Source organism: Xenopus laevis, chromosome 8L (genome assembly GCF_017654675.1).
Source record: "Xenopus laevis strain J_2021 chromosome 8L, Xenopus_laevis_v10.1, whole genome shotgun sequence".
Taxonomy (NCBI): Eukaryota; Metazoa; Chordata; class Amphibia; order Anura; family Pipidae; genus Xenopus; species Xenopus laevis.
The window spans coordinates 35,250,277-35,269,862 of NC_054385.1; the positions used below are offsets into that span (position 1 = coordinate 35,250,277).

At 40.1% G+C, this 19,586-nt stretch overlaps 1 protein-coding gene across 2 annotated transcripts in view; it reads right to left on the minus strand.

Moving 5' to 3' along the window:
- il2rg.L (interleukin 2 receptor subunit gamma L homeolog) overlaps positions 1-19,586 on the minus strand; it is a 47,202-nt gene that overhangs the window by 18,464 nt on the left and 9,152 nt on the right. Inside the window, exon 1 of one of the 2 annotated variants that reach the window (XM_018229740.2) lies at positions 3,000-3,194. The exons of the other annotated variant lie outside the window; for it this stretch is intronic. Coding sequence (XP_018085229.1) covers positions 3,000-3,171 — 172 coding nt within the window. The 5' untranslated portion in view covers positions 3,172-3,194. Of the gene's footprint in view, positions 1-2,999; positions 3,195-19,586 lie in introns of those variants that run through there. 2 annotated transcript variants of the gene reach the window in all.

Genomic DNA, 19,586 nt, shown 5'->3' on the forward strand with positions numbered 1-19,586 from the left:
ACACCATTGATATAAGGTTTGCAGTGGATATTCCAGGAGCACCGGCTGGTAATCCCACCAGCACAGTATAGTACAGGGGTGCAGCTGGGTAAGGAATGCCAGATCTGACCACAATAGCCCCTGAATTCTTACACATTAAATATAAAAGCAATTCTAATAATAGAAACGTTAATTCTTGCACCTATATATATATATATATATATATATATATATATTTGTAGCTTCAACCGTGCCCCTTGCCTGAAGTGTAAGGTGTGTGTGTCTGAAGCCCTTTATTATCTGCAGAAAAGGAACCTGCACAGACACAAACAATGAAATGTGTAGGCTACAAATGTCTCACTTCCTGCAGTTTTCATTGTACAGAGCCAAAATACAGGTAAAATAAATGTACAATCACGGGCTCTAGAATGCCAGGCCTCAGTAGTCTGTTGTTTCCAGTAAATGTCACATACACATCAGTTTAGCCACAATGTATAAGCAACTGGCAGTTTTTTTCTACTAAGCAAGATGACGTTCAGGAGAATAACATCTGGAACAAAAATACTGTAACGTCATGGAATCTATTATTCTGTCATCCCAAAAACTCAGAAATATGACAATGCCATTTGCCATAGTGTCCCAAATAAACATTTTTTTTCTAAATTATGCATAGATCCCTAATCAGGAAAACCCCAGGTCCCATGCATTCCAGATAATTAATCCCATACCTATAACCTAATGGCAATAATTATTCTAGTGAATGAAAGCAAACTTTTAGCCACTGCATGCTCAGTGTATTTATATAAAACAAAGAGAGACTACAATGTTCAGAAAGTGCCTGCTGTATAGGGGCACAAGACAATTCCTAACTGAATCGCTACAGTATAAAACCGCAACCACTGCACAAATACAGTTTTATTGGAGTTCTCAAAACGCTAACTTTTCAGGAATCGATCCTTGCTTCTCTCTCTCTTTTCTTTTTAAGGAAAGCTTTTTAATATTGTTTTTTAAAGAACGTTTTGATAAAAAAAAGCATTTGCAACAGATGCTCAATGCTCATTCAGTTGTGCCTATTTTATTTGAACACGTATACAGTAGTGTGGATTGACCCGAAACCGTCCTCCACGCCTCCAACTAGTATAACTTGATATACTGGGTGTCACAGCAAATTAATTTTAGGGCCCCCAACATATCCACAGGTTGTCCAGTTTTACCAATATATATTGAAATTGCTCATTAATTAGGGCCCTATAGGGCCCCCTACACCTCCAGCCTCAGGATCTGCTTCCTCTGTAGTTACTCCCCAGCGTAACAATTTGCAGGTTAGGGTCGAATTAGTGTTGAGTTTTTCCTGACACCCACATCAGTAATATACAAGTATGGGACCTGTTTTCCAGAATGCTAGGGACCTTGTGCTTTCCTGATATGGGATCTTTTTGTAATTTGGATCTCCATAAAAATCATTAAACCCAATAGGATTGTTTTGCCTCCATTAAGGATTGACTACATTTTAGTTGGGATCAACCTACCAATGTTACTTTCTCTCTCTCTGTATCATATATATAAGCGAACAAAGGATGGGAAGGTTGTATTTATTGGCTCACATTTATTCCTTCAACAATTGTTGTTCCCCCAATGAGTCATTTATTACTCACGCAAAAGGGTGCAAAGTTTCCACCCTGCCCTGTAGGTGAGCACCCTGGAGCGAAAGGTCCTGTACTTTTTGCATGGCCGCCTGAATTCAGCAGGGCTGTAATCTTGACGGACAGGCGGATGGTAGCACAGGGCTGCCTTGTGTTTGCCAATACTGTGCATTGTAAATTGTGTCGGATTTATAACCTGAGCTGCAGTGCATTGCATGACCCAGAACCTGTTGGGCGCAATTTTCACCCCTTAGTACTCTACAGTCATCGTAAATCCTTTTACCCCAACTCATTTCTTTCAGAACGCTTTTTATCTCATGATTAACAAGAAAGAATAGCTCTGGCAAACTGACAGAAAATTATGGGTAAAAAAAAAATAAACAGAGGATACATAAAGGCAAAGCAAAACCGCTAATTTCAGACACCATTTTAGCAGCTAAGAACTGCCCAATATTAGGAACAAAAGTTCTTAATATTTCCATCAGACAAAAAAATTAAAAAACATAGTATTAAGGTGGCAAATATGGGAAACCAAGCTGCCCTAGGGTCATGTTAAAACAAAGACACATATAATGAAGTGTCTCATGTGTGTCGGATCTGTATTTCACAAATGGGTATGAAAATGATACTATATGCTGCTTTACTCATCATGTTACTCTCTTTTAAACACTAGCTTTGACCTCTGATCTAATCAGGTGCTCTATAGGAAATACCAGTATGGAATAAATTATCCGGAATCACATTATTTAGAAAACCCTGAATTACAGGTTGGCAATCTCCCATAGACTCCATTTTATCCAAATTATTAAAATTTTTAATAACAATTTCCTTTTTCTCTGTAATAATAAAACAGTACTACTTGATTCAGAATAAGATATAATGAATCTTCATTGGAGCAACAATGCTATTGGGTTTAATTAATTTTTAAATTATTTTTTATCTTTTTAGTAGACTTAAGGTATGGAGATCCAAGTTACAGAAAGATCCCTTAAAACCCCAAGTCCTGAGCATTCTGGATAACCAGTCCCATACCTGTATTGTCCTAGAATCTAATACTCTACTGACCAGAATCTGCAGCCTCCAGACATCTAAACTCTAAATTAAAGACGACTTTTTAAAAGTAATATATTTTAGGGCACCCAGAATAACTGTGTCAAGTGCACGTTTGGATGATCTACCTCCCTCCACCAAAAGGGTGCTCAAAACGGGCAAAACAAGATGCAGATGAAATTAGAAAGGACAAACCTCATCCACAGATCTAGTTAAAATGGCACAGTGTTGAACACTGAACTCCATTAACGTGTTCGCCCTTGAAAATCAAAAATGCCCTTAAATAAAATGGCCCAGCAGGAAGCAGTTTGTTATGTAGCTGGGTACCTGTTATGGAGTTGGCCTGAATACAGCAGTTGAGAAGTAAGAGGGTGATGAAGATCAGCGAAGGTCCCATTTTTGTCATGTTTCTGTAGCACAAACTCGACACTTTGAGTAACTGGAGGTGTCTGCTCTTGAATGCTGCGTGTGTCTCTCTTTCAGTTTCTAAATCTAACATCCGCTCCCTCGCTCCTTATCTGCCAATCAAGCATGGTAAGCTGCTTGTTTCCTGTGCACTGCTTCTCTCTCTACAACTAGCAGGCTCATTGCTTTTCTGTGGGTCTGACGCAGACTTTAGAGAAGGTGAAAAAAACATTTAGAGTGAGAAGGACTAAAGGGAGCCAAAGAGCCACCCTACGCAATGCCAGACATGCAGTGTAAAATTCTGAAAACAGAAGGTATTTGCACACATATTGCTGTCTTAAACCCAACTACTGGCTTTAGCTCTCACTCAAGGAATCATGAGCATGTACATGAAAATCACTCCTTGAAATGATACTGACATGAAAAATGTACATAAAAAGTTCCCTATAGGTCATGTTGACTATTTTTGACTGATAAGTCCAGTGGCATAACTAGATGTTACTGGGCCCACAGCAAATTTATTTTAGTGACCCCAACATATGCAGAGTTTGTCCTGTTTTAACAATATATTTTGAAATGAATCATTAATTAGGGCCTCATGGGGACCCCTATAGGCGCACGGGTCTGCTTCCTCTGTAGTTATAACCCTGGATAGGTCTGCTTTTGTAAGTACAGGTATAGGACATGCTATCCAGAATTCTCGGGACCTGGAGTTTTCCAGATAAGGGGTAACGCTAAACATTTAGACTACTAAAATCATTTAAAGATAAATGAAACCCAGGACTTCGTGGAAATCCCTCACAGTTTCACTACAATGTGGGGGTCTAAGCTTTCCCAACCTATGGTTTGACTACTTAGCAGCACAATTATCCCACTTACACTACTGATTCATTCCTAATCCTGAAGATCCCAATATGTTATTACATACCCTTATGTTAGTCTCCATCGAGTCCCTCATCCTCTGCCCTATAAGGAAATTAAAAGACTCCAATCTGTTGCCTCCAGTTCTAATGGCATCATATGAGGCATGGCAAGTCACACTGTGTTTAAAACAACTGGAACCTCATCTGTTATTGCCACATATTCCATTATAGGGTAATTCCCACCTGCCCCACTTCCGATACCTTTCAGACTTTATTTATTGGCCTAAACCCAAAATAAAACACTAGGAGATCTTCTGGAACAAGGAACCATTCCACAGCTACAACAAAAAAAATTCACCAAATCAATTAGACCCCTTCAGCTATATACAATTAAAACATGCCTTTAAAGCACAAATCTACCATAACTTTGTCTTTGAGAAGATACTTAGAGCAGATGAACCTTAGAAGATAATCACAAAACTGTATAGAGCTCTACAAAATCTACTGCCATCTCCAAGCTCACCGTAATTGGCAAGCAATCCTGCCCGAAATTCTAGACAATATATATGAAGAAGCCACAGGCATAATGTACAGTTTTCTTATCTTTTAAGATCCTTCACCTCTACTACTTTATGTCATCAGATTACATTTTTATGAGTGGCAACATGCAGTTTATTAAGTTCAGTCAGTAGGTGATTCATTTTGGTTTTGGTTGAAGCCAGTGTAGAAAAATTTACTTTTTAGCATGGAATAAGAGAGTATGATAAAGTATTCTGACATGAGCTTATGGAATCAGGTCATCAACTACTCCTAGCACACACGCTTCGGGAGTAGATTCAGATTACATAGGATCTATCTAAACCTCCCTCCTGCCCCAGGTGCCAGTATCCCACAGCCAACTTTCTGCATGTAATATGGTCTTGTCCAAGAATTGGAAAATTCTGGCAGAAAGTTGGTAAATGCCTCAGTAATAACCTGCCGTTGCCTCAAGTCATCTCTCCCAAAGCATGTCTGCTAGTAGTTGATGACCTGATTCCATAAGCTCATGTCATACTCTCTTATTCTACGGTAAAAAATACATTTTTCAACACTGGCTTCAACCAAAACCTAAATGAATCACCTACTGGCTGAATTTAATAAACCGCATGTTGCCACTCATAAAACTTACATACGAAGCATGTGGCTCCTCACCTAAATTTGATAAGATATGGGAGAGCTGCTTGAGGTATACCCTATATCCACAGACCTATAAATGTTTGCTATTTGATCAATCTTGTGCACATAAGTAGTATTAAATGCGAGCCTATTCTTACTTACGTGAAGACTGTACACGGCTAAATGTAAAGTGTGATTCTGTTACTTTACCAACTGTTAAATAAAATCTTTAAAAAAAAAAAACCCAATAGGATTGTTTTGCCTCCAATAATTAGTTGGCATAAATAACAATGTAATGTTTTATTATTACAGAGAAAAAGGAAATACTTTTTAAATGTGAATTATTTGATTAAAATGGAGTCTATGGAAGATGGCCTTCATCGTCAGAGCTTTCTGGATCACAGGTCCGATACATGTACTTGAAGTTCCTGTTTCAGCAACCTGACTGTCCCTTCTCAACCTGTCAGTAGAGTTTTTAACATTAACAGACTACTGCTGCACAAATATGGTAGCCCCCTCATAGAGGAATATTGGGGGATCTGATAGACAATGTAAAAGCACCAGGCAAAAATCAAAACTCATGCATAGATCACTAATGGGGACCCCTATAGGCGCACGGGTCTGCTTCCTCTGTAGTTATAACCCTGGATAGGTCTGCTTTTGTAAGTACAGGTATAGGACATGCTATCCAGAATTCTCGGGACCTGGAGTTTTCCAGATAAGGGGTAACGCTAAACATTTAGACTACTAAAATCATTTAAAGATAAATGAAACCCAGGACTTCGTGGAAATCCCTCACAGTTTCACTACAATGTGGGGGTCTAAGCTTTCCCAACCTATGGTTTGACTACTTAGCAGCACAATTATCCCACTTACACTACTGATTCATTCCTAATCCTGAAGATCCCAATATGTTATTACATACCCTTATGTTAGTCTCCATCGAGTCCCTCATCCTCTGCCCTATAAGGAAATTAAAAGACTCCAATCTGTTGCCTCCAGTTCTAATGGCATCATATGAGGCATGGCAAGTCACACTGTGTTTAAAACAACTGGAACCTCATCTGTTATTGCCACATATTCCATTATAGGGTAATTCCCACCTGCCCCACTTCCGATACCTTTCAGACTTTATTTATTGGCCTAAACCCAAAATAAAACACTAGGAGATCTTCTGGAACAAGGAACCATTCCACAGCTACAACAAAAAAAATTCACCAAATCAATTAGACCCCTTCAGCTATATACAATTAAAACATGCCTTTAAAGCACAAATCTACCATAACTTTGTCTTTGAGAAGATACTTAGAGCAGATGAACCTTAGAAGATAATCACAAAACTGTATAGAGCTCTACAAAATCTACTGCCATCTCCAAGCTCACCGTAATTGGCAAGCAATCCTGCCCGAAATTCTAGACAATATATATGAAGAAGCCACAGGCATAATGTACAGTTTTCTTATCTTTTAAGATCCTTCACCTCTACTACTTTATGTCATCAGATTACATTTTTATGAGTGGCAACATGCAGTTTATTAAGTTCAGTCAGTAGGTGATTCATTTTGGTTTTGGTTGAAGCCAGTGTAGAAAAATTTACTTTTTAGCATGGAATAAGAGAGTATGATAAAGTATTCTGACATGAGCTTATGGAATCAGGTCATCAACTACTCCTAGCACACACGCTTCGGGAGTAGATTCAGATTACATAGGATCTATCTAAACCTCCCTCCTGCCCCAGGTGCCAGTATCCCACAGCCAACTTTCTGCATGTAATATGGTCTTGTCCAAGAATTGGAAATTCTGGCAGAAAGTTGGTAAATGCCTCAGTAATAACCTGCCGTTGCCTCAAGTCATCTCTCCCAAAGCATGTCTGCTAGTAGTTGATGACCTGATTCCATAAGCTCATGTCATACTCTCTTATTCTACGGTAAAAAATACATTTTTCAACACTGGCTTCAACCAAAACCTAAATGAATCACCTACTGGCTGAATTTAATAAACCGCATGTTGCCACTCATAAAACTTACATACGAAGCATGTGGCTCCTCACCTAAATTTGATAAGATATGGGAGAGCTGCTTGAGGTATACCCTATATCCACAGACCTATAAATGTTTGCTATTTGATCAATCTTGTGCACATAAGTAGTATTAAATGCGAGCCTATTCTTACTTACGTGAAGACTGTACACGGCTAAATGTAAAGTGTGATTCTGTTACTTTACCAACTGTTAAATAAAATCTTTAAAAAAAAAAAACCCAATAGGATTGTTTTGCCTCCAATAATTAGTTGGCATAAATAACAATGTAATGTTTTATTATTACAGAGAAAAAGGAAATACTTTTTAAATGTGAATTATTTGATTAAAATGGAGTCTATGGAAGATGGCCTTCATCGTCAGAGCTTTCTGGATCACAGGTCCGATACATGTACTTGAAGTTCCTGTTTCAGCAACCTGACTGTCCCTTCTCAACCTGTCAGTAGAGTTTTTAACATTAACAGACTACTGCTGCACAAATATGGTAGCCCCCTCATAGAGGAATATTGGGGGATCTGATAGACAATGTAAAAGCACCAGGCAAAAATCAAAACTCATGCATAGATCACTAACGGAACCTTCCTCATTTGCCTAGCCTTGGTTCCATACCTAATATTATCTACCAATGCAGAATACGCATATTGGGCATTCAACACAACAGATCTGAAAACATTTAGGGTTTATTTATAAAGTAGTACTGTACATTACTTGAAGCCGTTCCTTGCCCTTGCACCAATGCCTGAGTCTGTTCTAATGAATTACATGCAGTGTTCCTTTGAACATCAGGGTTACTTCAAGCTACCACCACCTCAGATGGTCCTACAGCAGCTTGCATCAATAGACGCAGTGTACTTGGATCTAAATATTTGGGAGAAGACATAATTTTGACACAGAGCTCAGGATAATGTACCATTTCTTTGACACAGTCCAAACCATCAGCACAGACTGCAGCCTGGAAATACACAAGGCTTCTGGATTTACTTCTTCTTTACACAAAAGTGTTATCATTTGCGTGGTACGACGAGTTTATAAAATATTCCAAAGTACTGGAAATACTATTTCTAATACTAATTTTATTTTCTTCTCCCCTACTGATTCAGTTTTAGTGCACCTTGCCCGGTTTATATAAGACGTCCCTTATATCTATACCGTGTGACACATTCTGTCAGAAGGTTCCATTAGTTAACGGAGTCTGTTTCTGAGAACACATGGAGACAAACATTTGGAATGATTGTCATTTAACTTGTGATTTCTTAGTTTCAGTCTTTTTATGCCCTGAATAAAAGACTTGTATTATGATAAAATAGATTGTTAGAATAATGAGAACATCACACTGGGGTTTATTAAGTCCGAATTTATCTCAATATTTTCTGCTATAAACTCTGATCAAATCCGCTCAGGGTTTCCACGCTTATTTATTATTACATTTTCTAGAAAATTTGCTTTTCTTTTCACGATTTTTTCGGATTTCTAATAAGATTTTCAAAATTTTTTTTGATTTTTCACCAGAAAACTCAGATTTTTGCCTGAAAACTTCCGGGTATTGCACGAAACCCAGCGCACATCAAAAAATCATTGGGACTTCTCCTATTGACTTATATGTGTGGGTATATATATATATATATATATATATATATATATATATATATATATATATATATATATATATACACATATATATTTTGCCTTGATAAAGGTCCCTGTGTGGACCGAAACGTCACGTCGGCTTGCATGTGATTTCACAACATAAATTGACTATATCACAAGAGATCTCGGTGTTGCTGGTCTTCTTTTTGCATATATATATATATATATATATATATATATATATATATATATATATATATATATATATATATATATATGACTTTTCCATCCTTGGGGGTTTCATAAATTGCAAAAAAAATTGTGATTTTTTTTAAAAGTCCAATTTGATTAAAAAAAAAAAATCACAAATTATTCGTGATTTTTGCATTCAGAGTTTAGTAAATAACCCTTTAAGATTAGCAAGATGTGAAACAAGATGCAAGCAGGGATTATGGCTCTGCAAGAAGAATGTCCAAGAGTATTCATGGGTAATATACAGCTCTGGGTAAGTATTTATGTAAGGAAGATCATGGTAGTTTGGGATAAGGTAGCCGGTGAATGGTGATGGCTTTATTGGTTAAAATCAGAATGTAATTTGAGAATGAAGTCATTTTATGGATTTCCATAGTAGTGCAACATTAGACTATCAACAGGAAAGCAAGGGGAGTCTTGTAGAAGAATTTTAAATGCACTTTATATGGAATGGGAGTGTAACTGGGTAGCCAAAAAGGACTGACTGGTGTAATCTAACTAGTGAGTATATGGATATTTTGCTGGTTTACTTTGCTAGCAAGGGGCAAATATATTATGAGAGATTGCAGATGAGGAGTTATAGTAGTGTATATATCAATTGAGGTTCTGGTTTTTTTTTTTTACACAGATTTTACAGAAATAATACAGTACCATAGATATAAATAGATAGAAAGATAAAAAGAAGATAAGAATAAATAAAATAAATTGAGGTTCTGTTTTCACTAGGTTGCATTTGAGATCTTAAGTGGAAACAGATCAAGAAAAGAGAAGTAAATTCTACTTTCCACCACATAATGATGATGATGATACTGGAAAGCAAAGCGTTTGATGGTCTTGCCAAAATATGGTGTATATAGAGAGATGAGCTCATTTTTAACAACAGAGTGAGGAGTGTGCAAATAAATAGAAAATAAATATAAAAGCAATGGCTAAAAAGGAATGACACAAAAGAGCAGAGTTTTGTGTCTTGCAACTGTATTACAAACAGTGGAGAAATACATTTTAATTGTGATTAGCAGAAGCTCGCTTCATTGTGGTTTCTAGTTGGAAAACACAAAGCCCAGATAGTCCAGTAGATAGCTGTTATAGAGACACTGGGAGAGAAATAAGGACAGGTTATCGAGTAGTTAGAAACGTGTTTGAGTGGTTTGGAGGGGTAGGAAAAGTCAGAGACAGATGGGGCATAGGAGATGATTGGTACTGGATTTTTGAACCCTTGATAATATGATAGCGTAGGCTGAAACTTTTAATACAGAAAAAACTGGGTCAAGTATGGCTGAGCACTAGTGTTTACTGTACCTCTCCTCTAGTGTGGGCTTTTAGGTTGATGGGATGCAAGCTGTCCTGTCCTAAGTTCCAGCATCTTCAACAGTAACGCTAAAAGGAGGTGGTTATATTCTCAGGCAGAGATGGACAGCCCATGGCTGGTCTACTGATGAGAAAGATTGTCTCTAGTGATTCTGTGCCACATATAGACCCGTGTGTTTCAATCCTTTTTGCCCAAAGCTGCATTCATTGTGACACTTTGCACTGCACATTTGTATTTCTAGTTATCTCCCTTTGCACATATCATTTATTTAAGGACCTTTATTCCCACAAACATGAACCCAGTGGTACAGGTAGCAATTCTAGGACAAATTAGGTGACTTTATTATTGCTTTGATAAGAGCCTAGTGATATGTTTCTGTTTAATTCAACATATGGCGCGTATGCCTCTGCTTGCTAAAGAAAAATTAGTGGAATCTTTTGCAACTTGAGGCATTAGAGGGTGTATTTGTAAATGTACTGAAACCACTGTATGTCCTGCTTAAATGGGCACTGATCTTATCTACAACATGTGTGAAATGACTTCCTTTGTTATATTTTTTTAACTTCAGTGGGTCATGCACACTCGAGATACACCAATGCAAGAATAACTGCACTAGATTTTTTACTGAAAAAATATACTTTTATAATACAGGCAGTCCCGGGTTATGTACGAGATAGGGTCTGTAGGTTTGTTCTTAAGTTGAATTTCTATTTAAGTTGAAACATATACATTTACTTATGAAATGCAACAAGACAGATGTTTGTCTTGAGTGTCTGTGTATATGTATTGTAGACAACACATGCTAGAGGGGATTGGGGCAGGTGGTTTATTAAAGCTAAATGCTAATAAAGGCCAAGCAAACCACAATAAATTACTATTACAGCCTCTGTATGTTAGTATGAGTTGTATGTAAGTCGAATGTATGTAACTCGAGGACTCCCTGTATTTTTGCACCTTCTACATGGATGCCTTGAAGGCATGGAGCTGTCTGCAGAGTCCTTGTCAATAGGTGGGGGTCACCTGAATCTCATCAAGTAGGAAGTAATAATTTGTGGCTGTGGCAATTTTAGCAGATGCCAGATTCCTAACCGATGTACCCAGTAACAATTATGGAGACTTTAAAATGTCACTCATCCACTTAAACTGAAATCCTAATCAAAAAAATGAATGGTAATCTCACTAATGGAATACAGAGAGCATTTGGGGGCAAATTTACTAACAGGTGCTAACGAAGTGGACCTACTCTAGCGCTACTTCGCACCTTACGCCAGGTGAAGTTACGCTATGACGAAGGGACGTAACTACGCAAATTCACTAACTTGTGGATTTTACTGAACGTTACCTCTTGTGCCAGACTTGCCTACGCCACCTCAGACCAGGCGAAGTGCAATAGAGTAGAAAGGGCTTGCTTCAAAAAAAGTTAACATTTTTTCTAAGTCTCAAAAAACACTGGCGTCTTTTACTTTTTCAAGGGTGATAGGCTGAAAAAGATTGTACATTTTTTTGGGGGTACCCTCCTTCCCCCCTACGTTTCCTAACATATGGCACATAAACTATACAGTGGGCACATGTATAGGGCAAAATAACAACTCTATTTTATTTTATGCAGCTTTCCCAGGCTTGTGTAGTGTAATGTATTTGCAGCTACATATACGTCCATTGTACTTGGCGCCTTATGCAAATTAGGCATCGCTAGCGCAACTTCGCTACCTTTCGCCTCCCTGGGCACAATTTAGGATTTTAGTGAATTTGAGCAGCCCTGGCAAAACTACGCCAGGCGAAGTGCGGCAAAGCCGTCGCTAGCGCATTTTCGGTGCTTAGTGAATTTGCCCCATGGAGTTGCCTCTAGGCTGTTTAGGAGGAGATGCTTGTCCTGGAAGTCATCAGTGTACTGGTATTAGTGGTCTCATTTAGAAAAGCTGCAGGTGCATGGGCTGGAGCACTAAGAAGCACAACATTGAACTCCTTTAGGACCAACCATAAATCACTTGCTGCTGTAGCAGCTGGAACTGCAATATGCAGATTGTATCAGTCACTGGATAAAATCTGGCACAAGCTGCAACTTGCTAGTTTACACACAAGCTAATGGGCATTGCAAGGGACACCCATGGCACACAGTGGTTGCTGCGCATGTGCACTTCTTCAAAAAATCAGGGAAACTTAAAAACACGGGGATTTACATATAGTTATGGGAGTCTTGAGAGAGTGGTTCTTAAACTAGGTAACTCCTGGTGGAGTTGAAAGTTATGAGGTTAGAGAGTGCCAGCCGGGTGAAAGCCACAGCTCAAAAGAACAGGGCTGCCTTGTTGTGATGTGCGGGTTGACCTGGAACTCTCAGGTTGAATTTTTCCTGACTTGCACATAACTAGTGACTTGTGCCCGCTAGTACTGGGTACAGCTAGACCCCAAATGCAATTGCTTCATGAGCACTAAGGAGTGTGATACTGATTTCTACATTTTGATGCACTCAGCATGCATTTCATAAGATGCAAATTCATCCCCCTTGTGCAAGGGCCATTGTGATAGCTCTTTACCTTTTCATATTTTCCTAGTCTATAAAACAATAAGTGATTTTGGTCAGAATTGACCCAAGCTAATTGTTTCTTATACGGAGAGAATGCTATGTATAGAAAACATCTGGATAAAACAATACTGTATGTATATGCAACTACAAGTGCACTTTTGTGCATATGTTTTTATTTTTTTTTTTTAATGCTGTGTTTTCTACGCACAGTTCCAAAGTGATTGTGGCCGCAAGGTGATGCATCTAATGTTCTAAAATGCATTAAATTGTGAGCGCAAATCGGATGCGATTATGCTGAAAATGTCGGGATATTGTTATTTCCGGGGGAAGTATGCTGCTGTGGGTTACACTGCCTCGATAAGTTCACTACATATTATTCATTGGAAGAGCTAACAAAATAAGAGCATTAAATGTAGGGTGATTGAATAGAGTTGTTTTTGATCCAAATATTGCAGTAGTGCCAGCAGCAGTGACAGAGAGCAAAGGAAGTAACGAGAAAGGAAGGAAGGTGTGGGAGTTAATGAGAGAGCGAGAGCATTTATTCTTCCTGCTGTATCCATAACCTGCATTTTCAGGTACAAGTATTGTAAGAAACATGCTGCATAGTAGCACCATATAAATACAAATACACAGACACTCATTTAAGAGGTTTGATTACCTTGCTGCACGTCACTATGGAGTGATGTTTATATTGTGCTTGCATCCTGTTTAGCTGCCAAGAATGGCTTTGTGACTGGGGATCAGTTCGGATAGGACTATTAGGCCAAAAATCTTCCCATAATTCCAAGGCACTAGGACTGCCCGGACTGGCAATCTGTAAATTCTGTTAAATGCCAGCAGAAGGGGAAGATAGGTACTCGCTATTTATTGGGCCTGTCTGGAGTTGTATCTTGGGATAGACCTGCTAGATATAGTTCTGCCAGGTCCCCCTGGCTGGGGTGTGCTGAGCATGATTAACATATAACAGGTCCTGTACAGACATGTCAACTCCCCTGTATTTGGCAGGAGTCTCCCAATTTAAGTCCATTTTCCCCATTCTGCTGAAGTACCAGGTTTGTCTCCAGCTGTAAGTAAATTACCCCAAAAACCTAAATTACTGCACTGAAATGAATAAAAGTGTCACCGAAGTCCTCCAATATCATCAGAAACAGTGGAGCTGGGAGCATGGCAGGGGGCGTGACCAATGTTCCCTTAATTCCTTCTTTGCTTTGTATGCAAAAAAAAATATTTTATGCGCACATTTTAAACTTGTGTGCGCATTTTTAAAAACTGTGTACGCAGATCAGAATAAATGCAACATTTTGTGTTTTCACAATTGTGTGCACCACATTTGTTGTACAAGCTTGCGCACAGCATAGAAGGAACATTGGGGTGTGCCATGCCTGGGTCCAGGTTGACATTTAACATGGCAGGTGTGAAAGAGGGTAGGACAGTTGCAGGAGGCCTTTACACAGGGAAAAGGGCAGCAGAGTCTTTGTAGTTTAAGCTCCTTCCTTGGCAATTTGTAACCACCTGCTGGGCTACTGTAAGATGCAATAATCAGTCTCTATATTGGGCTGTTTGAGCATCTGGGTAACTGAAATACCGGGGTCTACTTAGAATCTCACTCTGAACTTGGTCCTGCAAAATGTACCCTTCAACTGCCAGCCCAATACAGCAATCATGGCACAGCACAGGGGGGATATGGAGAGCACTAATCTTCCTCTATCCTCTCCTTACTGCTCCTTTATTGTGTCCACATCCTCCCCTTTTCCCCACTCATTCCCTCTTCTCCTACCTACCCAAGGACGGCCTTATGGTAAATAGCACTTTGTAAAGTTGTTACAATCACTGAACGCATCCACCTTCCTTTATAAACAAGCCAATATCTTGCAGATTCTGCTTCTTTGTATGAGAACAAAGAAGAGTAATGGACAGAAGGCCAGATGATAGTATGTAGAGAGAGAGGAGACAAGGAGGATAAGGAAGCTAAGTGAGAAAAGTAAAAAAATAACATGGAGAGTTGGCTTATGGTTTTTTTGTGGGCCCTTGGCTTCCCAGTCCACTAACTCCACCTCTAATTTCAGGCTAATGTTGCTTTTGTTAATATACCCCCCTAATTTAGCTGATACTAAGCTAGTCCATATCTGCGCTAATTGCAAAACAATCCTAAGGGGCTTTTCATTGATTAAATGTTTGGATGCAGCTAAGGTCCCCGTTTTCCTGTTTATAGATCCTACACCTGATTGTATATGTTATCTCTAATTCATCATCTGATATGTAACTGGTATGTTGGAAAAGCCAAGTAGGCAGAAAACATTTCCTATCCAGGCCTGGGGACTGATTTCAGAGGGGGCAGCATGGAACCTGTGTCCTAGTGCTGCTGTTAGACCTGGCCACTACTATTCATCTGAAACTTAATGCATTACTGTCCTTAAATCTTCCACGGGTATGGGATCTGTTATCTGGATATCTGTTATCTGGATATCTGTTATCCAGATATCTGTTATCCAGATATCTGTTATCCAGAAAGCTCAGAATTATGGAAGGGCCGTCTCCCATAGACTCCCATTTTTTTTTCAAAATAATCAATTTTTAAAATTGATTTGCTTTTTCTCTGTAATAATAAAACAGTACAGGTATTGGACCTATTATCCAGCACCTGGGGTTTTCCGGATAAGAGATCTTTAATCCATAATTTGGATCTCTATGCCTTAAGTCTACTAACAAATAATGTAAACATTAAATAAACCCAATAGGATTGTTTTGCTTCTAATATCTATTAAGCCTATTGGGTTTATTTAATGTTCACATGATTTTTCTAGTAGACAAAAGTATAAAGATCCAAATTACAGAAAGATCCATTATCCAGAAAACCCCCAGGTCCCACGCGTCTGACAGATCCTATACATGTTCATTGTATAAACCCTTCTATTCTACACGGCTGTGGAATATGTTGGCGCTTTATTATTAAGCTTATTAAGACATCATAAGTGCGATTATTTTGGCACAGTGGTGTCTACTCAAGCAGTTTGCTGTGGAAACCCTGGAACTACCATCACTTATACATACTGTAATTGTGTGCCACTTGCATCAGAACCTACCCTGACTGTGCTTTGACCTATAGGGAATTCCATGAAAATAGAAAATGTAGGTGCACATAGGTGGGGCTTTCAAATGTAAAATCATAACCACAATACTGGAACCCACACTTATCACACACAGGATTTACACTCACACTGATCGGTATAACAACAGTATTGTATACACCCCTTTGTTTTGTGCCCTTAGTACAACTAGGCCTCATTCTAAATGGGCCTTACTAACTGGGAGCCCAATGCACATACACCGTTCACTGTAGCCCCTGGATTTGGCTTTGGATTTACCTCTTCCTTGTGGTGGATGAAAGAGATTAACTTAATGGTCCAGCCATTCCTTTATAAACATTAAAGGGGGTTTCTGCCATGTCACATTTGCAAAAGGACTTTAATATTGTTATTTAGCAAATATGAAATACTATGGTCCCCTGCAAGTTGTGGGAAGTTAAGTGACCAGCTACTTCTAGCACTTCCCTTACACACAAGGCAAGCTCAGTTCTCAGAACAGGAAGCAGAGGTGAGAACAGCACAAGAAGTGTTTGCAGGATTTAGTTGTGACCTGCATGCTTTCATTTCTATGGTCACAGTCCCAGTGGCCGCCAGCCACCCCCATGTCTCGTGCAAAAAGACACCGCAGAGTTCGAGGCCTGCCCACACCTTCCCGAGCCTCACAGCAAAGGCGGACAGGGAATGAGTTCCTTTTACTTCTAAAGCAAATAAAATGTATTATTAATCTGAAGCCAGGTGGTTTGCACAATTTTTCTGACCAGTCTTTCACGGCTGTTTACAGGACCAGTAACATCAAAAAAAATTTAAAAAAAATTTGTTAGTACACATCGAAAAAACAAAAAACACCAAAAAAAAAACACCAACACAAATTATACTTTAAAATCACAAAGCCTTTATTAAGAAATAACTTACAGAAACTGCACTTCCTGTCCTGTACAGAAAAGGCGACCATCGATCCTGCTGGGCTCGATTTCTCCTCCTGGCTACTCTACTGACAGCGTGAGAAGGAGCAACATGGATGCCTCATGGATGCGATGTAGTGACTGCCCGGGCCCCCTTCCTCCACCCATACTCCTCCTGCACGATAGATGATGTCAATGATGATGAGAAGCGGCAGCCAGCGCCTGGAGATTAACCATTTCACGGAAATAGCAATGAGCAGCTGCAGGTACAACGGCAGGATCATCTGACCCCTCAGCATCCCGAAGGAACCTGCATGAACTTTACAGCCGGTGTCTAGTGGCAGCGCTGCCCCAAGCCTGAGCACAACTCCCACAGTTAGGCCCTGTATGGCTCAGGCGATCGGTCTAGTGGGTCTAAGTCCGGGAAGAAGAATTCTTGCGAGTCTGCGCTGTATCTTGTTACGAATGCCACACAAAGCTTTTACACTCTACCTGACGTCGTTAGTGCTATTGATGAGAAACAGTGGTATAGGACAGTAGCGCTAATGGTACAGGATACAGCGCAGACTCGCAAGAATTCTTGGTATGCAGTCTAATTGAGTATTTGCAAAGTAAGCCTGGCAGTGATAGGGGTTGGTCTCTTTTCGGTCACAGTGAGAACCTCTCAATGATCCTGCTCTTGCTGCCCAGGAGCGGAATGGGACCAAGGACCTTCTTTTATCTGGGGTTAGTCCCTAATGCTCTGCTCTCGCTAAAGTTCAGCTTGGGTTTCCCATCTGTGTCCATGGTTTGCATCTTTATGTGGCTGATAAGGTTCCTCTGCTGGGCGAACTTGCCCCCACACACCTGACGCTCATAAGGTTTCTCCCCCAGTGGATGCGCATTTGCTCAGTCGGGTGATACTGGCGAGTAAATCGCATGCAGCACGCGTCGCAGGTGAAGGGCTCCTCATATGTCGGGTCATTGTCCCTCTCTGTGAGAGCAGTGCATTAGGGACTAACCCCAGAGAAAGCAGCAGAGGTCCTTGGTCCCATTCCGCTCCTGGGCAGCAACAGCAGGATCATTGAGAGGTTCTCCTTGCCATGACCGAAAAGAGACAAACCCCTATCACTGCCAAAGACCAGGTTCCCTTTGCAAATACTCAATTAGACTGCATACCAAGAATTCTTGCGAGTCTGCGCTGTATCCTGTACCATTAGCGCTACTGTCCTGTACCAGCGTTTCTCATCAGTAGCACTAACGACGTCAGGTAGAGTGTAAATGTTTTGTGTGGCATTAGTAACAAAATACAGCGCAGACTCGCAAGAATTCTTCTTCCGGGACTTAGACCCACTAGACCAATCGCCAGAGCCATATGGGGCCTGACTCCCGGTGCTGGCTGCCACTTCTCATCATAATTGACATATCTATCGTGCAGGAGGAGTATAGGAGGAGGAAGGGGGCCCGGGCAGTCACTGCATCGCATCCATGAGGCATCCATGTTGCTCCTTCACACACTGTCAGTAGAGTAGCCAGGAGGAGAAATCGAGCCCAGCAGGATCGATGGTCGCCCTGTCGCCTTTTCTGTACAGGACAGGAAGTGCAGTTTCTGTAAGTTATTTCTTAATAAAGGTTTTGTGATTTTAAACAAATACACCAATTAGACCGCTCCCAGCTTGCCCCTCCTGCGCTGCTCCGTGTATTCCTTGCTGGGTGCTCTGTCTGCAGCATCCCCACCGCTTGTCAGACACCAAACCAAAAGAATGACGGCACTCCATTCAAGGATAAGGCATGCCTATGATTAAGGGATTGAGTTCCGAAACGCGTAGGGCTTGAGATCCCTGTGGGGTTTGTAATAAACCTGCCTTATCCTTGAATGGAGTGCCGTCATTCATTTGGTTTGGTTTGCGATTTTAAAGTATAATTTGTGTTGGTGTTTTTTTTTGATGTGTACTAATGAATTTTTTTTTGATGTTACTGTCCTTTAACTGCTTGACAATCGTTATGTGTAGGTGACTAAATCCAACATGGCAGCAGCCACAGGTCTTAAGATGTTGGCAAGTAAAGGGGAGAGGCAGGGACTGAGGGAGCCCAGGCTTTTATTCTAAGGAGTTAGAATGTTGACAGGAAGCTTTGTTATACTGAAATGTTCCCTTTTCATGGCAGTCACATAATATCTCTGTATCTCTCAGGATGGTTTAGATCAGGGGTCCCCAACCTCTTTTACCCCTGAGCCACATTCAAATGTAAAAAACATTTGGACAGCGACGCAAGCAAGCATAGAAAAAGGGTGTGAACTGGCAGCCTATAGGAGGCTATGTTTGGCAGAACACCTGCTTTTTATGCAACCAAACATTGCCTCCAAACCAGGAATTCAAAAATAAGCACCTGCTTTGAGGCCACTGGGAGCAACTTGCAAGGGGTTGCCGAGCAACATGTTCCCCCTGAGCCATTGGTTGGAGATCTCTGGTTTAGATGCTTTTTTGCTTTGTGTTGCTTTTTCAGCTGTTGGTGAACTGCAAGTCCTATAGCACACCTAGAAACCTCCTACTAAAAAGCTTGATAGTACAACATAAATATTGTCAGGTATTGACAGTGTGATGGGCAGCAAGTGAAAGGCTACATGTGAGTCAGTACAGACTCTGTGACTTCCAATAAATACAGTAACAATCGGATACGGATGCCCTCTAATGTATATGTGACACAGTGCTGTGTTTGTATAAAATGGTATTCCACAGTGACATCTAGTGATAAACTTGCATATTGCATTGTCATTTACTATACTTGCTTTCAAACTTACAGCTCTTGATTACA